This window comes from Panthera pardus, unplaced genomic scaffold, assembly GCF_024362965.1.
Source record: "Panthera pardus isolate Hobbes unplaced genomic scaffold, ASM2436296v1 HiC_scaffold_20, whole genome shotgun sequence".
Taxonomy (NCBI): Eukaryota; Metazoa; Chordata; class Mammalia; order Carnivora; family Felidae; genus Panthera; species Panthera pardus.
The window spans coordinates 13,022,495-13,042,508 of NW_026526766.1; the positions used below are offsets into that span (position 1 = coordinate 13,022,495).

At 43.0% G+C, this 20,014-nt stretch overlaps 1 protein-coding gene across 11 annotated transcripts in view; it reads right to left on the reverse strand.

Moving 5' to 3' along the window:
• The window catches only part of TRPM3 (transient receptor potential cation channel subfamily M member 3), an 804,289-nt gene that overhangs the window by 73,561 nt on the left and 710,714 nt on the right, over positions 1 to 20,014 (reverse strand). For 7 of the 11 annotated variants that reach the window (XM_053907798.1, XM_019463618.2, XM_053907801.1 and 4 more), the window contains 7 exons: positions 13,606 to 13,641; positions 13,306 to 13,446; positions 10,063 to 10,092; positions 8,902 to 9,191; positions 7,770 to 7,998; positions 5,210 to 5,377; positions 459 to 599 (listed from right to left, as the gene is read on the reverse strand). In XM_053907798.1, the coding sequence (XP_053763773.1) occupies positions 459 to 599; positions 5,210 to 5,377; positions 7,770 to 7,998; positions 8,902 to 9,191; positions 10,063 to 10,092; positions 13,306 to 13,446; positions 13,606 to 13,641 (1,035 nt within the window). The remainder of the gene's footprint in view (positions 1 to 458; positions 600 to 5,209; positions 5,378 to 7,769; positions 7,999 to 8,901; positions 9,192 to 10,062; positions 10,093 to 13,305; positions 13,447 to 13,605; positions 13,642 to 20,014) is intronic. The other 4 variants (XM_019463616.2, XM_019463620.2, XM_019463617.2 and 1 more) reach the window with 1 other exon arrangement.

Below are 20,014 nucleotides of genomic sequence, written 5' to 3' on the forward strand. Positions count from 1 at the left end.
ACACTAGCAGATTGGGAGTAGTTACACACTTAGGCTACCAACCTTTAGTGGCGTTACTTTGAAAACTCTGCTCAGCCCTTACCCTTCAAATGTTCCCTACCCCCAGGATTGGCATCTAAAATGGGCAACTCCGATCCAGCGCTCATCCATCCAGAACACACAAGTGTTTTATAAAATGACATCTATTTTTTTGCTAGACTCATACTCGTCCCACCTCTATTTCTGTTAGTTCTCACTTTTACCATTTCCTTTATTTTCTGCAAGGAGGAGAAATGCAGAAGCTGTAGAAGCCGCCTCACAAACTCCACACGTCTTACAGAACTCTTGGGGAAAGCTTTCATCCCTGCCTGTGTGATCCTTATATTATGACTCACAGAGGAAACCACAAGGGTGCACGTGAAATTGACATTGGCTCTTTGTGGTCACCCATTAGGAAAAAGAAAAAGGAAAATGCTTACAGTGTAGAACCAGAACTTCACGATGGGTGCGTTGTAGAATTCATAGATTTTTCTGCCCAGGGGGATTAACCGGTGTCTGCTCTGAACTTCCTCTTCATCCTTCTTTCTGGAAGACTCCCCATTGTTTCGTCCCAACATCGCCTACAGTGGAAGAGAATCGACACCATCATGGCAGGGCTCTAGAGAGCATGCGATTCAGTGTACTCATTTTACACATCAGGAATGCATGCTCATAGAACCTAAGGGTTTTATCCAAGGTCCCCAGAGATTCACAGGTTGTGCCTTCCCTAGGTGTGCATTTGTGTCATATATAGAATCAAAGGTATTTGCCTGGGATGGAAGGTCTTAGGGATATCTGTTACCATTATCTTCTCTTCTGCCATGGGAGCTCTGGAAGATTCCATAATGGAAGATACCAGAGTTCTGAGAGGAGAAAGAGCATAGCCTCAGAAGGCCAGGAATCTCTTTTCTTTCCACCCCCTCCCCATAGTAGTGAGACAGGCAGATCTGGGTTTGAATTCTGTCTACTCATGCTAATGACTCTTAAGTAAAAACAAACAAATAAACAAACAAACACACTGGACCAGTAATATCTAACTTACCCAAAGGTTACGAGTATTAGGTTATCTGAAGTGCCTGGAGCTTAGGTTAGAAACCTCTCCTTGACCCTTAGGCATAAACCTTGGTTCCCTGATCTCAAACTTCATAAAACCCAAATTACTGCTGGGATTAGTTTCATGGAGACTTCTAAGCACAATGCCTTCCTCTGCATGGGAGATTCTGCTGGGTGGGACTAGAAGTCAGGCCTGACCTGGAGAGGCCTCATCGCCAAGCTGTTGGAAGTTTCCTTATGAATCGAATTATTTCCTTCTCACCCATGTCAACAGCAGTGGCAAAAATGACAATAAAACATCACAAAAAAGGCAGACTTTGAGAAAAGACAGATGCATGCCTGTCTGGGTAGCAAGTGGCAGGATGAGTCAAATATGGCTGAAGATCCTACTGGTGAAGAGTTCCAGACTTTGAGTCATTCAGAAGGAGGACCGAATCCTCTCTTGGATGCTCAGAATCCATGGCACCCGGGGTAAATCTTTTAATGGCTCTGAATCTTAGTTTCTTTATCTTTAAATTGGAGGTAATAATGGCACCTGCTATAGGATTGGTCTACAAATAAATAAGCATTTGGCACTTAATAAGTGCTCTGTGTATACTAGCTAGTGTTTAGTTACAATGAACTGAGACTTTTCTTGGATAGTCTTGACGAAAATAATCTGGTTGGGAATTTCTAGCCAGGAAAAAGAAAAGTGTTATTAGGGCTCTATTATAGCATAATTTCTTGATTTTAATTGTTTTGGTATTATTCTAAGACAAGGTTAGTTCTACCATGTTTGGGAAATGAGATTTTTATTAAGTGTAAGAACAGGGCAAATCCTTCTAACTACTCAGTGACTGACAAGGATTTAGGATAGGAAAAAGGAGTGGGATACAGGTTTAGAGTTGAGAGATCTAATTATAGAAATCATTTGTTTATCTTGAATTTGAGAGCAGATAATTCTGGTTTCAAACCACCTTACTCAAGATATACAAATAGTTCCAACTACTTTTGTCATTGCCTCAACTTTCCACCTTCTCAAATATGTAACAATCGCAAATGATGAACCTGTAACCAATAGGATTTCTGGAGAAGGTAACAAGGCAACTTCCACTCCTTTAAAGCCTCTATGGCTAGGAAATTACCTTGACTTAATGAATAGGTAAGATCGCATTCGATGGCCTATCCAAGCCTTTATTTTGATCAGTGAGCTGGGTCAATCTCCATGATAGATATGGCACGTTTGACTTCTATCAATATTGACCGCTGACCTCAAGAAACTCTGAGCTACCTCCTTCTATAATTTATAATTTATGTAACATAATTACCCTGCTTCTGTTCTGCTTCTTTATTTGCTCAATAGTACAATACAATTTGGGGACATAATGGGATGTTAGTAAAGGCAGCTTGGGGAGTTGTAGGCATCTTGGACAGTGACATCTTGGGGTAAACTCTAGAAAGAGTGGCTTCCCCAACAGAGTTGAGACAATGCCCTGGGTCTCTGGACATGTTGGAGCTTTATTAGGCAGAGTGCAAAAACACGTATCTGGCAATGCAGGTGAAAAAAAACAAAAACAACACGGCCTATCTTGCTTTCATTATTCAGATACGTTCCCAAATGAATGCATTTTTTAAAAGCTTTTCTTTTGTGGGTTTAAGTAAAGCATTTTCGAAATTTCATTAATTCCAGCCTAAGCAGCTTAACTGACCGATTTTCTTAATTTCTCTTCCCAGTAGTCAAACATTTCCTTTGACTACATTCCTTAAGCAGAATGTAATAGGGTCAAATACAGGCAACACTACATAATATGGATTTGAGAATTTTTGCTGGCTGGACACAGATGTCAAGTCTGGGAAAGATCCATTGAAGTCAACTAGGCCACTAAAGGCTACTGATAATGAAACTGAAGCTCATATTTTGTATATAATTTTGGAGGGGCCAGGGGAAAATGCTCCCATCCAAGAAAGGATATGTTGGTTTAGCACCGAACTTCAAATATCTTTCCTATGAAAGGAGTGGAGGTGTCAGCACGTGCATTCTCCAATCTTCTCCAGGGTAAGGAACACCAGTGCTCCAGCAGGGACAGAATTTGTCATTAGGGTCAAAAGAGGCTCCACCTTAAAGATATCTGCTATCCAGCCCTAACTTTACCAGTCCACAAAATCCCTTCTTCCTTTCCTTCTAGCTGTTTCTGCCTGTGGGGAAGAAGCCCAGGCAGTAGAACTAGTGTGAGGTCTTTCCCTCAGGTTCTCAGTAAACAACAGCAGGGTCTATTCTCTGGGAAGCAGACTTTGCTCTCAGTCGAGAGATGCATCCTTTAGTGTGATTTCATGAAGGATCGGGTTCTCAAAGCTCCACACGGCGCAGGAGAAGGGAGCTGCCTTCTTTGTTTTCTTCCTTGAGACCCACCCAGAGAGAACTGTGATTCAGCTTGTGGCTGCCTTCATAGGGTCCTTCCTTGAGGCTTCAAGGCCAAGTCATACTTGACGTAGGAGGCCCGTGCATTATTTTTGGATTCTTTCTGCTATGAGGTAGACCAAACCAAGTGAATGCCTACATTTGAGACTAAGAAGAAATTCTCTGCCTCCCTGAGGCTATAGGCTAAAAGCATGGGCAATGGGATCTCTACGTCTGGGTTCTAATCCTGGCCTTGCAATTAATTAGCTAGGTAACCTTGGGCAATTTAACTTCTCTGAGTCTCAGCTTCCTCACCTGTAAAATGGATAATAACAGTACCTACCCCATGGGATTTTTGTGAGGATTCCATGAGTATGGGCACGCCAAACATTTAGTGCCATCCTAACAATATTCGCAAACATTTATCAAGGTTCACAATATGCCAGGCCCCAGTCTACAGAAGTGACGTGTACACTTTTTAAACTGCAAAACTGCCTGTGAGCGAGACAATGTTATCATTCCCATGTTAGAGGTTAAGAAACGGTGTCCAAGGTCTCACAGTGAGTAGGTGTTGGGGCAGGATTCTGGCTCCAGAATGAACACTCTTTACCCCTCTAATAAAGATTTGGTATTATTAGTACTACTGTTTCTGTTAATGGTTAAAATATCATTCTCTATCCTTGAAGGACTCAGAGGCCAAAATTATAGTAAGATCTTTAGGGAAGACAGTCATCTGATCCTGTCACAGAGGCGAGCAGGCACCTCCACTAGTTTTTATAAGAATCCTGAAATGGAAAACCAACACTGGCTTTTAACCCTTTGAGTCAAAAACTGTGAATAATTGGTCAATCAAAAGAGTGGCCAGATGCTTATACCCTGCTGTACTCGGGGCTGGGATTGTTTCCTTTTGGAAGGAAATACTGTTGATCTGGAGGAAAAACAATTCACAGGGTGCTCCCACTAGTATACTAATGGAAAGGGCCTTTTGTCACCTGAGCAAAACCAATTCTGGTTTTCTCTCCTTACAGGTTTTTTGAGTCATCACAGTCATTGCTCAGGGTGGTGGGGAGGGTGGGGGATATCAGGGAAGTCCTATGGAGCTGTCGCGCGATGTCTCCAAAGCTCCGAAGCCCTGTTTGTCTCTTTAACAGCATGTGACATTTTTAGACTTTGGACATGATCCAGTAGCGGTCACACTGCTCAGGCGGGGGTTGCAGGAAGCTGTCCCATGCCCAGCTGCCCCTTCTCGCTGCAGAATAAAGCATCCATGTTCTATAATTATACCAGAAGAGCTAATAAAAGCCTTCCATACAAACCTCAAAATTCAATTAGTCCTGCATGTGTGAGCCTGACCCTGAAGACAGATAAAGGCATAGCATCTGATCACCAGAAGGGCTGCAGCCCAGTGTGGCTCGGCTGGCTGCCCCCACATACATTCCTTTGCCTTCTTCGTATGCTAAGACTGCCCCAGCACCTGCTCCTTTATAAAGCGCGGCTTGTTTGGACAACTGGGGGTGCCTGGCTTTTGGATTCCACTGGGTTGTCCTGTGACCCTGGCTGAAGGATTTTGCACAGAAATAGTCCCTATTGTTATGTTATCTGTGCCTAGAGAAGACACTTTTGTAATACTCTGGTCTCACACTTAAATGAAAGCACCTGGTTGGAGGGTGACCTTGGGAGTCACTGAGTCTTAAGTTGTATCAACAGGAAAGGTGGAGTAGGCTTGCCGCCCGCGGACAAGGACGGGATAGTTTTCCTTACTGTCAGTTCCATATCCTCCTCATCTTTTTCCTTTGTGGGCTTCTCTGGCTCTTCTGGTTCCTTTTCTTGGAGGTGGATTTCCTGGGCCTGAGACATATACGGCATGTCGTCTTTGTTCTTGAACTCCAAGCTGAGAATTGAAGGAGGAAGTAGAATTCCCAGAATTACCTAAAGTAATAATAATGATAATAATAATAATCACATTTAAAGGATTAAGATGAGGGTGGTTTTTTTTTTTTCTTAGAATCAGAGGGCCTAGGGCGGTGGGGTGTGTGTGTGAGTGCACACGTGCGTGTGGGCACACGTGTATGCCCTGAGTGAGGCACCTGCACATGTTAACACGCAGAGGGTCACTCGTGCCCATCCGGGAACTGTTATGCACAGTAGTAGCTGTGCATAACAGCACATAGTAGTTTTTGGAGAAAAGGAGCATCTTGCCCAAATCCACCCAATTAACACCCACTTTGCATGGGGGAAGCTGAGGAGAATGAGGGGCCCTGCTCAAGGCAAAAGTGGGAAAGAATTCAGACTTTCATTTAGCCATTAGTGCTTGGCTTTGTGAAATCAATTCAAATGCATGTCCACTGGCATTTGTTTGCTAACACATCAAGTGGAGTCATCTGGGTATCTCCGTGTCCTAAGTTGACCTTGAGAAAATCCAAGTGGGAAAGCATGTTTTCATTTCGGAGTATTCCCCTGGCACTTGCTACTGCACAACAGAACACACACACACACACACACACACACACACACACACACACACACACACACACACACGTGGGCTTTGTATTCACCATGAGAATCCCCTACCCAAACACTCCAGGAAGCCCAGCACTGTGTTTCTATCATGTGTAAACAATATGCTTCAGCCTCCATGTGATGGTAATAAGTACATGGACCCTTCTCACAAGAGGGCAATCTCATTGTCCATTTGTTTTTCATTTTTTTAACGTTTATTTATTTTTGAGAGAGAGAGAGAGAGCGCATGCGCGTGAGTGGGGGAGGGGCAGAGAGAAAGGGAGACACAGAATTGGAAGCAGGCTCCAGGCTCTAAGCGGGCAGCACAGAGCCCCATGTGGGCTCGAACTCACAAACTGTGAGATCATGACCTGAGCCGAAGTTGGACGCTTAACCGATTGAGCCACCCAGTGCCCCTCATTCTCCATTTGAATGATAATCCCACACTTGATTTGTCTTCCCCAGATCTTCTCCCGCCTCTTCACCCAATCACTAAACTGGTTCTGCTCTATAAGTCTTCTGAATATGAACTTCCTTGAAGGAACTGCACCAAGGTGAGGGCTCAGAGAGATCCTGAACAGTGAGTGAAAATGAACCGCAAGTAATGAGGCAGGGGCGGCCTGTGCTTGAATGTCCACAAGGACTCTGGAGCCGCTAAGGGAAAAGGGAGGGTGGTGACCCTGAACTCAGGGTGACTGGCAGGCCTGAGAAGGCTCGGGTGGCATGCTGGCAGTCTCGAGGGGACATGACACCCTGTCCTCGTATCTGAGAGCCAGGCTTGGCGGTCACTGGTAGTGCAGCTATAGGGTGCCCATGACCCACTTCATGGAGCTCTTCTGAGACTCTGGGGCCAAGAACCTGCAGGGAGGATGGCATGGGGGAGGGGTGCTGGTTCCATCAGGGTGGCCTTAGCCGATTGCTCTGGACTTTTTGCCTTGGGCTGACCTCAGAGTTGCCTAGACCAGGAATTTCCCAGGTAAAATATGAGCCTGGCTTCAGTTGTAACAGCCACAAACTCTAAACAGAGAAAGCATTTGAAAACTCCTTTCAGTCTTTTCTCTCCCATTTTCTTTCTTTTGCTTCTTCCAATTAAATGTCTTCCTTGTAAAACACTGAGGAAAACATGAAGAAGCAAAGCCACACATCATCCCATGTCTTGTACCTTCAGCCCCCAAGGTAACCACTACAAACACTTGGCTCTGTATCCTCCCTGGTTTCTTAAAAAAATTAAAACTTATACAGATATAACTGTGCACGTACAGGCTTAGAGAAACCTAAAATGGACTCAGGCTCTACATAACTGGTCTGCAACGTGTTTTTCATCAGTTAAGAACAGACCAAGATGATCTAGCAACATCTTTACACATAAACCCATCTCATTTTTATTTCAGGTGAAAACATTTCTCAAGCATAGCTGGGGGGAGCCAAGGTGTCTATGACAAGGTACAAAGGAGGGCCAAGGCATTGAGGTTTGCACGGCCACGCAAGGTTGCCCGGTACGCGGTTCCTGGTGCAGCATGGCTTATACCAGAGCAAATGGTACCTCTTATGGTACCTGTGTGTGACCATCCCCTTTGGATCTTTTGCAAAATACTAATGTTTAGGCATGCCATCTCCAGAGGTTCTGACTTAGCAGAACTTGGGGTAGGCTGTAGTCTCTGTATGAAAAAAACAAAACAAAACTATATAGAAGATTTTGAGTCATGGTTGGGGCTTAAAACCACCCTCCTGAGATAAGAAAATGCCTAGTTCCGCCAGCTCGGAAAGCTCCAAACCAACCCTCTGGTCCTCACAGCCAACAGGGCCTTCTGGGCGCGCTGACCTTGAGGCCCGAGTTCTTGCGCATGCGCAGCCGGCCCATCCACATGTCGGTGAGCAGCATCTGGCTGCACGTGTGTGCGATGAAGTCGCGGTGCTTGGCAGCCACAGCAAGCTGCAGGCAGGTGGCGTTGCTCCAGTTCTTGAGCTCATACGTCAGCAGTTTCATGGCCAGCTGTTCGTCCTGCTTATAGGACTGGTCGAGGAGTTCCACCGCCAGCTGGCCGAAGTCCCTGAAAGACAGAATGTGAGGGATTGTCCTTTGGCCATCTTGGAGACTTGGATGATGAAAGTGGGGGCCCACTGGCCAGGCCACAAAAGGGGGTTACTGTGTGGCCCCATTGTTGCTCATAGGGTATAGTCTGTTCACTCGTTCATCTAGCCAACACCCATGAACCGTCCACCATGTGCTAGGTACTGTGTTTAGAACTGGGGGGTATAAGCCGAACAGGACATGCTCCTGGTACCCAAGGCCCCCAATTCAAGGCAACGGATGGGGGAGGCAGACCAAAACAAATCAACGAGTAGAGTGTGGTAGGTCTTCTTACACGTGAGAGACCTCAGTTCATAGCTGAGCCTTATCAACCACAAGCTTGTGATCCTGGACAAGTTAATTAAATTCTCTGAGTTTCACTTTCTTCAGCTTTAAAATATGCATAATAGGGGCACCTGGGTGACTTAGTCGGTTAAGAGTCTGACTTCAGCTCAGGTCAGGAGTTCGAGCCCCACTTCAGGCTTGGTGCTGACATCTCAGAGCCTGGAGCCTGCTTCAGATTCTGTGTCTTCCCCTCTCTCTCTGCCTCTCGCCTGCTCGTGCTCTGTCTCTGTCTCTGTCTCTCTCTCTCAAAATAAATAAATAAATATTGAAAAAAAATTTAAATATAAAATATGCATAATAAGAGGATGTACCTCTTGAGGCAGTTGAGAGGCTGAAATAAAATCTAGATATCTGTGAGGACTTCCGTATCTAGCACTGTTTGCCATAAATGTTAACTATTGGTGTCCACCTTCTGTGTGTACCACTGAGGTGACCCTACCTCTGCCGAATGGTTTGGGTAGCTCAGACCCTCCAGTATTTGGGACCTGCCTCCTCTTCTTGCCCCCTCTTGACCACCCCATTTGCTGGGCTGGCCCACCTGGAGTTGTGGTTCAGTTCCTGGGAGATGTCATCAACCATGTCATTCTCAGACGCCTCGTGAGCCATGGCTTTGCAGAGCTTGCAGGCCACCAGGGCCTTGGCCATGGCCTCCTCGCCATGCTGCCAGAAGAACAGGGCCATCTTCTGCCTCTTCATCAGGACGGCCCACACCATCAGCTCATGGAAAGGGAAAGGGAAATGGTTGATCTCAGGGTCGTCCAAGTCAATGTCAACCTCTTCTTCTCGCTTCTTGGTTGTCTTTCTTCCTCGCCTCAAGGGAACATCATCCTGTCATTTTAGGGAAAAAAACAGAGGTGGAGTGAGAAATGAGTCAACTAAATATATCAGATGGTTGTTTACTGTATATGTACTATGGACCCTGCTCTGGGATTCATACAGAATGAACTAGCCTTTCCCAGCACCTATCCCAGAAGCACTCACTCCTAACTTTAAAATAAGATCAGCCCTATTGGAACATGTCAGTGTTGTACTTCAACTTTTAGTATTTTTCAGTGGGTATTTTTCAATTTCCCTTCCTTCCTTCCTTTACTTTTGTCCGCTTTTTTTTTTTTTTCCCCTACGTGTAAGGTTATTTGTGCCTCATGATGGACAGCACTACCCTTTTCTCCGAAAGGACAAAGACATCCTATACTTGCAGGTGCCTAAGCCACAATACCCACATGAACAAAAGCTGGGAAACAGATAATCTATCTCGAGTTTCTACATACCTCTCAGGTGCATTTGTGAAGTATTTCTGGCCTTTGGATCAGTTGCCATTTGTAAACACCCATGAATAGATTTCACTTACTGGAATTTATATGCTTCCTTGGTTATCGAGTTAGTATTTCAAATACGATTTATTTTCTTGCTAATGTAACCTCAGGGTGGAATTTTCAAAGCTACTGTGACTTGCCCTCTCAACACTGGGAAAAAGTCCACTTCCTTATTTTAGAATCATGTACTAAGCCTTACCAATTGAATGAATATATATATGTCAATTATTTATATATATGTATATATATATAGTATATGAGTGAATATATATGAATGAATATATATAAAGAACATATGAATGAATATTTATGAATATATTAATGAATAATGAATATATATACATATATATAAATAATTGACATTAATAATTTGGGCAAATACTCACCTCCATTCCCAGTAGTTTCAAGGCTTTGGGCTGTTTAAAAAAATGTTATACATAAAGTTAGATCTTTCTTTATAGAGGTAAGAAAAGAATCCTATTATATCTTAACCAGGTAACAGAACATCTCTATGGTACCACATAGCATTTATTCATTTCACTAAATAAAATGCTACAAGAGGAACCTATTTATAGAAATTCTAGAATTAGGGATTTAGTGATTTTAGTGAATCATAGAAAATTAGATATCTAGAGGGGCACAATGAGATTGCCCCAGGGTAGAGCCTGCAGATTTATAATCTGTTTCATGGACCAAAATTTCTTCCATCTTCCTAGAACCATCTTATTTAGTTGACATCTCCATGATCTCAGGCACTTGGGTAAGCCATGAAATGTTCACTCAAACCATGAGATGTTTCTCAAACCTCTGAAATACCTCTGTTACCTGGAGACTTGGAATATTACTCAGAATATATGTTCAGATACTTCACGTCGCCTATGCAGCTGTCCAGTAGAGCAAAGGGTCATGGGGCCACAAGGGCATGTGCCGATGGTAGCAAAAGGTGCTCAGTGGTGTGGAAAGTGCCAGCACATACTGTAGCATCAATGGTCACGCTGGGAATGTGCAAAATAGCCACAGGCCAAGACGGAGAGAGAAGACAACTCAGCAGATTACAGCCCTTGATTTATATCTAATGAGTGGAGGCACAAAATTACATCTCAGGGGTCAGGGATTCCCATTCTGTGTTAAATGTTACAGAATGGTTGAGTGCTCTCTTGAAAGTTGAGTAAAATAGTAAGGTTGCAGCCCTTACCATTCCTCCAAATTTGATTTGACCACTCAAGTAGGAATAGCTTGGACCTTGCCTCTCTCCGTTTCTTTCCTTTTAGCTTCTGAAGTGCCCAGCAGTTTGAAATTTGTGTGATTTTTTTTCATATTTATACTTCCTGGTGTTTTCAAAGTGGCCTCGTAGCACCACAAAATACTTTCAAAATCAGAAGACAAGCCTCATTAAAAATAAAAATCATGCCAACCACCAGCTAGTGTAACAGCTCTCCAAATGCGGTCCAGGAACCCTGTGATGTCTGGGTCTCTGTGAAGTCAAGGTGTTTTCCTAATAATACTAAGATGTTACTTGTCTTTGACACTGTGTTAACATTTGCAATGATGGCATAAAAGAATGGTGACTAAAACGGTAGGGTGGGGGGGTGGCAGGAATGAAGGCAGTGGCACCAAACTTTACTAGCGGTCATTAGGTCCCATTGTTATGCACTTGAAATTTAAAAACAAACAAAAATCCAGTTTTTACTTAAGAAGCCCTTGATGAGGCCTAAAAAAATATTAACTTTATTAAATCTCCATCTTCGATGCTAAAGAAATGTCTTTTCAGGGTTTTGAGGGACGAAATGGCAAGTATGGGTTAAGCGCTTTCCTTACATACTGAGCTATGATGGGTTGTCCTGAGGACAAACACGCAGTTCCTTGGCTTGTGGCCACATTGTTTCATGCACTGTCTGCTAGAAGGAATGACTGCCAGACAAACTATGTTTATTTAGTCTTGGACATTTGGCAGATATTTTTGGAAATGGCCGAAGTGGGGCTATTGTTTTAAGGAAAGTAACTGATGGTATTTGTTGCCAATGGCAAAATTCAAAATTTTCCAAGCAGCAATTAGAAAAAAAAGGAGAATTTTTGAAAACTTGTATATCCTTTCCCCCATGACCTTGACAGTTTTTCAGAAGTTAAAGACTTTTCTGACAAGATTGGAAGGGATATTAATGAATGTGAGTTTTTGAAATTGTTTAACGAAATGTGTCAACAGTGAGATCTGTATAACTCAGCAAACCAATATTTTACAATGACCAATCCTTAATGTTACAAGATCCATGCACAGTGTAAGATCAACCAATGAATTTTTTAAAAATTTTTTTTTAATGTTTTATTTATTTTTGAGACAGAGACAGAGCATGAACAGGGAGGGGGCAGAGAGAGAGGGAGACACAGAATCTGAAACAGGCTCCAGGCTCTGAGCTGTCAGCACAGAGCCCGACGCGGGGCTCGAACTCATGGACCGCGAGATCATAACCTGAGTTGAAGTCGGACGCTTAACCGACTGAGCCACCCAGGCGCCCCATCAACCAATGAATTTTAAAGTAACAGAGTATAAAAAGTTCACTGAAGCTATTTCAGATTTCGTGTTGCAACTAATCATTAAGAAACTGCCACTTGTGGGGTGCCTGGGTGCCTCAGTCAGTTAAGCGTCTGGCTTTGGGTCAGGTCATGATCTCATGGTTCATAAGTTCAAGCCCAGTGTCTGTGCTGACAGCTGGATCCTGCTTCAGATTCTTCTTCCTCTATCTCTGCCCTCCCCTGCTTGAGCTCTCTTTCTGTCTTTTAAAAGTAAATAAACATTAAAAAAAAAAAAAAAACCTGCCACTTGTTGAATTTTGATGTATGTAACTTCAAAAAAGAATATCTATAATTATCTGTAAAGATTATTAAAATGCTCCTTCTCTCTCTCTCTATATATATATGTATATACTTGTCATATTTGTTACATGTCTGTATGAAGTCAGCTTTTCTTTGTATATTTCAACCAAAACATCTGGCAACAGACTGAATGCAAAGGTAGATATGAGAATGTAGCTGTCTTCTATTAGCTAGATATTACAGAAATATGAAAAAAGGGTACAACAATGCTACTCTTATCACAAAAGTCGTTATTTTTCATAAATACATTATTTATGCTAACATCTAATGGGCTTCTTATTGTTAACTTAAAATGAATTAATATTCACTATTAATGAATAAATATTTTTAAGTCTTTACTTTCTAACATGATAATACCCATAGATAGAACTCCCATACATAAGAGCTTTTGGGGGTCCAGGGGTCCTCAATAATTTTTAAAGGTATAAATAGACCCCAAGACCAAAAACCTTGAAAACCACTGAGGTAGATAAGATTAATTTGACTTTCATTATTATTCCCTGATCATTAAGGCTCACTCCCAGTTGCCAGTTTCTTATTTTAATTGGACCTGCTGGGGAAGAGAAAGGAGTGTATCAACCAATACATTGCCTTTTTTTCTTTCCTCCTTTTGAAGGATTTGGGAGGGAGGAAGAGGTGGGTAGACCAGTTGCCTTCTTATCTGAGATGCTCCTTGGAGATAATGAAGCCACACCCCACATGTGTCGTGCCCTAGTCCTCCCAGGAGTCCAGAAGAGGAAACTTGCTGCAAAACTCACCCTCTTGGGGCCAAAGAGATTGTGGTAGAGCGTCCGGAAGCGCTTGCGCGTGTAGTTGCAGCGATAAGCCCCGCCCATCAGGTACTCGATCACCAGGCCGATGTCAATCAGGCTGATTCTATAGTCTGGGGGCAGGTTCCCCTATCAGGGAAGAAGGAAAACACACACACAAACACATCCAAAAGACAGCGTGGTTTACTAGGGATTCTATGCCATGTGTTCTGTAACTATTTTAGAGTAAAAAAAAATAATTAAAAAAGAAACATATGAATGTATTATTATGCTGGTTAATTAATTCACCTTAAAATAGATCCAACCGAAACCTGGATATTCTCGCTTGGAAAGAAGACATAAGTTAAATAAGAAGATGCAGTAATCGTCGGCAATAACAGAAAATCAAAATATTTATTCAAGTCTTCAGCTGGGGAGAAAAAAACACCAGTGTAGCAGAAAGAAACACAAGGCTTGACATGGCAAATGCTACGAGTCCTAGTCGCTAGCAACTCCTTTCCCCCAGATGTTCTCCGGGCCCCCTGCACTGCTCTGCCTCTGGCCCAGGCTTGTTACCTCTCTCTTGCTGACCTCTTCATGCTCACTAAATGAAGACTCCTTCCAGAAGATGGTTGTTATTACCAGGGCCTGCATCAGGTGGGCTCTGCTCAGAGTTCAGATCTCCCTTGGGAAGACCTCTATTAACAATGAAACAAATTTGGCACCTTTTTCACAGGAGGAGAGCAGATGGATGTCAGGATGAAGTCATTTAGGAGCACCCCTGGTGGTTATTAAGAGAAACGCGGTGGCATCAGAAGAGATTCTATCAAGGGAATATTTATTTTCCCAGAATTAAGCAGATTTTGGATATTTTCTTTCAAAGAGTGCTTCTTATGGGGTAAGTTTCAGCTGCTTGCATATATAGGTGCGAAAACACAAGAGGTTTTACCGTTGTCTAGTCATTACTGGCTTCTACACCTAAAAGGTGCTCTATAGGGTCTAAGGAAAGATACTGGCTCTGCTAGGTCAAGGAAGGATTAATTCCATTTGTGGGAAGTTCTGAGCACACAGTGAGTTTCAAAGGGTGTGATTAATTAATTCACTGTCTGGTTTATTTCCTTGATGCAAAAGTATGCCCTGTACCATGAATGGCAAGGGTACCACACTGTGTAGGGAGCCGTTGCACTATGCCCTTGGATATATATAGGAGAAGCACGAGGGCTTTGTCTACTTTTGTCCTTAATGGAGGAGTCACTCCAGATGCTGTGTGAGATTTGGTGGTGGTTATTCAATTTCGGTGGCATCAGAACCACCTGGGAAACTTGGTGACGGTACAAAGGCCTGGCCCCTGTCCTGCTTCAATGTATGGGCCTCTACATGATTTATTAGCTCTCCAGGTGATTCTGATATACGCCAAAGTTTGTGGAATCGCTGTTCTAGTAACAAAGGTTCGGGTGGGCTCACGTGACAAAATCGGAAAATTTACAGTGTAGAGTCATCATTAGGAAATCAGCTTAAATTGTTTTGCTAACGGAGGGTAGCAAAATGTATGCTTCCTCGGCTTTGCTATGGTCAACAGCATACATTTGTAAGGGGTTCAGGGTTAGAGGTGGCCCACTGTATCCTCCCTATCAAACCCATAGCCTTAATTGCTTTATTGATCTTTGTATCCCCAGTGCCTTTTATAGTGGCTGGTGTGTGGTAGGCATTCAGAAAGTTTGCTGGTAAGAATGTGAATGAGTAAAAGAGTGAAATTAATGGATGTGGTTGGGATCAAGTCTCAGTTTCAGGTTTTTCAGTACTGTGTTCTTGTCAGTATTGGAACTAACTGGCCACAGTCTGTGAGTCATCCTGTTTGGGATAGCCCCGTATCACCGTGGAAACTGACTTGAAATACGCCTATCGCTCCATTGGTGTTCTCAGTGGAGTAGGAACGAGAAGGAATGAACGGAGAGCAAATGAAGCAGCAGCCTGAGCACAGGAGATCCTGGTGCTGCTCTTTAGACTCCCTTGCCGCCCCCCACCCTTCCTAGCCCTGCCCATCAAGCTCCACCTCTCCCTTGGCTTGGGGCACAAAGCAGGCTTGGGGACCCAATCTGAGGCAGCTGAGCAAAGCCATCACACTTGGGGTGGAAGCACTTTGTGTTACAGAACCCCTCTCATCCTTGACCTTGGCTCATCATTATCCCAACCAAAATGTCCCTTCCTAAAGATGGTCTTATTCTCCTCCCCAACCATTCTCAGAATTTTGGAATCTCCTCTGAGGACTCTCTCATGAATCTGCCTGTGTTGGCAAGTTAAGCTATCCTCAGGTGGTCAGACAAGACCAAGTGTCTGACTTCTTTATGCAAAGCATGGCAAAAACAGAGAAAAGGGAACTTTGAGGAAGTCTTTAGATAGTAACTTTTCATGCACTGCCCTTTCCATAAACATGAAACTGAGTTTACAAATATTACTCATGCAATCACTTTTCTCCATTGTTTTGGGACTGCTTAACAAGGCTGTGGGTTTCTGGATCGTCAGCTGTACCTGACAGTTAGACAGGCCTGTTATTTCAAGAGTCAAAGAACCCTGAAGTCTGGACCCTTCTGGGTCTGCCTCATCTCATCTGCGTCTACAAGGATGACCCACAGAAGAGACTCCACATTTGTGTTATTTTCCTGGGCACTGTGAGGCAGGCAGAGTGGAGAACCCTGGCTGTGAATCAACTGCCCTGGGCTTCTTTCTGTCTGTCCTTCATAAATCAACTGGTTTCCCTCAAGGCTTCCCTGTAAAATGGGTGCAAATCTATGGCTCCTATGGTCTCTATATAATGCTTGAGTCCCAGGGTTCAGAAAATTCCCTAAAAGATTTTGTGTGATGCTACTGAAGAGCAGTCATACCAAGTCGATGAATTTGTGCCTTATTTTTAATCCTGTAAGAATTCTCTAAATTTGAATCATGAGTAACAGCAAACCTAACACCTATGTATATTTTCTTTTGAGAAACCTATGTGTGAACATCAGTTTGAATTCTAAGAACGAGACACCAATATTGCCTGAAGTGAGTGGCAATAATTATGCTTTTGAATTGTCTAGAAGAGTGGGGGGTTATCAGGAAAGGGATCGTGGTAAAATTCAATAAAAATTTGAGACGGGCCAGTAAAATATTTTTGGCAAATGATTTTATTCACAAAGGGCTACTAGGTTTATATACAACAAGAGAAAGTGCTGGAGTCTTTTTTTTTGTAGGCACTTCTCATATAAAGCTTTATTATTTTCAAGTGATTTAAATGTGATCTGGGCTGAAGTAGGAGAAAGGATTTAGTGAGCGTTCTGGGTTCTGCTTAGCTTTGAGCCAACGCCTTAAAGGAACTGGCCTGCATTTCTGTTTGACCACAAGGGGGCGATGTTCACCTAACCGAAGCCGGTGAGGGTTCCACCAGCATTTAGGTGTCTGTTCTGTTTTATATGAGTAATAAGGCGATGCAAATGAAAACAGCAGATTGGAGGATTTAGAAATAAGGAGAGTCAGATGCCCTTGTTAAAGTGATATCTGGAGGAGGGAGAGCTTACTTTACCAAGTTATGTGTCTGAAAGCCTGCAAGACTGGTTGCATCTGTCCTCATCGCCCCCTCCCCCACCAGCACCGAGGCCTGGAAAGCAGAGAAATTAAGGGAAATTAGTTTCACAATTTTCACTAGGAAGAATGGAAACCTTTTTGGGGAAGAAGAAATAGGTTTCATATAATTTGTAGAATCGGGTGCAATTTCGGCCTCTTGCGACATATCTGTGCTGGGTGAACTTTGAGGGGGCTGGTAACATTGGGGCATGTCTGAGGTGCTGTGCCGATGGCCGTGGCCACCTGTGACCTCAGATGTCACAGATGCAGAGAACACCCAGCGTATGACCCGGCAGTGGAAATAGCGCTGGGCCAGCACGGTGGCCCTAGCTCTGCCTCTCTGTGAACGTGAGGAGATCACTTCCTTCCTCTGTTCCTCAGTTTACACTCTGAAAACAGGCACTTGGGACAGAGTTACTTCTAAGGTCCCGTCTATTTCTAGAGGTCCGATTGTCTGACCACTGCCTGGCAGGCTGCTCTTTTTTTTCTATGCTGCTAGGTCACCGCGCAAAGATTCTTGTCCAGAACTCGCACCGTTGATGGGGTTTCCACTAATCGCCCCTGAAATCTGGTTAGTGGAACTGGGAGCCCAGAGACAGGCATGGTGTTGTGCTCATCACATCCACCTCCTCTTGAAAAAGCAGAGAACGTGAACGACACCTCATATACCACAGGTAATGTCCAAAAACCTTCTGGAGGAGTCTTCCTATGCTTGGATGCTTTTCAAATAGGAATTCAAGAATGACACTGGAATAATGCCCCTTTGGTCTGTTGTTTCTATTAGTCTCTCCTCCCTTTTTTGGTATTTACTTTGGCAATTGGTAATGCCTGCACACTTATGTCCCATTTCATGCCTTACCAGCACGCGGCAAGCTGTGTGACTCAAATACTTTGATTCACAGAGTGAAACAGAGAAGCTTGGCTCCATTGGTAGGTACCATCTGACAACCTGAAACGTTGTCTCTTTTTCTCAAGCCATGAGCCGCTACTCTGAAATTTTCATCCATGCCCTCCTAAAGGTGACTTTTAATTAAAAGAATAGTTTAAATGCATGTATTAGATCGGCTCTTGTAAATAAAATCTTTTTCAGAAGTCAGCTCATGACGTTCACCATCAGATTTCAGCTGTTTGGGAAACACATTTCGTGGAAACTTATAACAAGCCTTCAAAACGGGCTTGTTTCATTCTAATGTATGTCGGGTATAAAATGGTTGCTGGTTGTCAGGTTTGCCAAGGAAGAGGGGAGAAAAGACTACTCTGGCAAAAGTTCATGGACAAAGAGGACATTCCCACAATAGTTGGCATGGTTATAGACCGAGCAACCTTTTATTTTATTTTTTTAAGTCTTATTTATTTAAGTAGTCTCTATACTGAGTGTGGGGCTTGAACTCACAACCCTGAGATCAAGAGTTGCATGCTCTCCCAACTGAGCCAGCCAGGTGCCCCTAGAGCAGGCAGCCTTTAAAAAAATAAAAATGCTTTTGGAAATCTGCATGAATTTGGCTGATGGGATTATGAAAATGTCCTTTCTTTACCTAACGAGGGTCTGAAATACTTTTCTCCCACCTCTCCATTCTGCAAAGCCCTGTCTTAATTCCCATGTGAATGAATTTTAAGCTATCATAATTTCACAACTACTTCTATATAATACTCAGATATCCCCCCCCCCCCCCCCCGCCGCCCCTTGGTGGGGAATGAGAGTCCAGGTAATCTGAAGTCTTAGGACATGTAAGTTAAGAAGGAAAAACTAGTACTTGAAAACATACAGAGGCACAAATTGAGCAGACAGTTAGCTTCTAAAAATGGCAAGTTAGATTTCACGGAAAAGCAGACAGACTCGGGCCACTCTGCTGTAATGTAGCATTGGTGAGTCCCATGGATTTATGCAGGAAAACAGGGGACTGGGTTGGCCTTTATCATTTCAAATTTCTGATTGTTGCTGAATAACAAACTGTTGACCTCATTGCTCCCCTGGTATAAATAATGTGAGATTTTTGAAACTAGCTTGGGAGCATTTCTCCGAATTCAGTTCTGTTGATGTCAAAGGAGAATTCGACTTGGAGAGACCATACTGATAAACGTAGGACCAGCTGATTATTCTTAAATGCACTCCCTGGGTCCGTAAGAGCTCTTTGCATTTTATCTCATAGACATAGCATCAAACACTGTGTTTACGGTTCAGAATAGCATTTTTTATCAGGGCTTAGCACTTACTGGTTCACTTTTTTTTTCTTTTTGTCACAGATCATATCAATTAACATGTAATATAAAGTCTTGTAATCTTAAAGCACAAAGCGCATGCTAACTATCAAGTTCTTTAATTTTGAAAATTGCTTCCACTGCCCAAGGTTTTCTTAGCATTTTAAAGCCTGTCTCCTTTCCCACATAAAAGGATGAATTGTTCCTATAAGCCAGTTCAGAACTATCCTGGACCATTTGTAATCATTTTTTTCCACTTAATAAATCAGTACCTAAATGAATCTTTATGTATTTTTGCTCCAATATTTGGATCACACTTAAAAATAAAGCTGCTCCTAATACTCCTTCCTCCCGAACCCTAACCATCATGGTCTTTCTTGTTAGTTTCTATTACTTTTGGAGTCCATCTTTAGCTGAGATGTTTTAAAAAACCCTTCCCTTAAATATACATGCCTTCTAATGCAAGTGACAGGGGCAAATGTAGGCAGCTAATGAGATTTCAGAAGGGAGAAAATGATATTGTAAAGCAGAGTCCTACAAAGAAGAGAACCTAATAGGAGGGGTTTTGATCATTTATACTCAGTATAATCTAACTGCAAAAATCCCTTTGGAAATCAGTGAAGATATCGAAAAACTAGGAGTTGGAGGTGAATCAGTGACTTTATTTGAAGGCTTAAATTGGCCGATGGCTGGGATTGAGGGACAAAGGCATAGCTGTCGCCCTAGAAAGACTCACAATTCCTGCAGCGACACAGATTAGCTCAAGGTGAGGGGGACAATGTCTTATTTATTATTAAAAAACCCTCAGGACATTTTATTGAATGTGAGCAACATATATCTTGGCAAAGAATATGTGTTAAATGTGTACATTGAATTTTTTGAGACACTTCCCCCTCTTTAGTTGCCAGGCAGTTTTAAG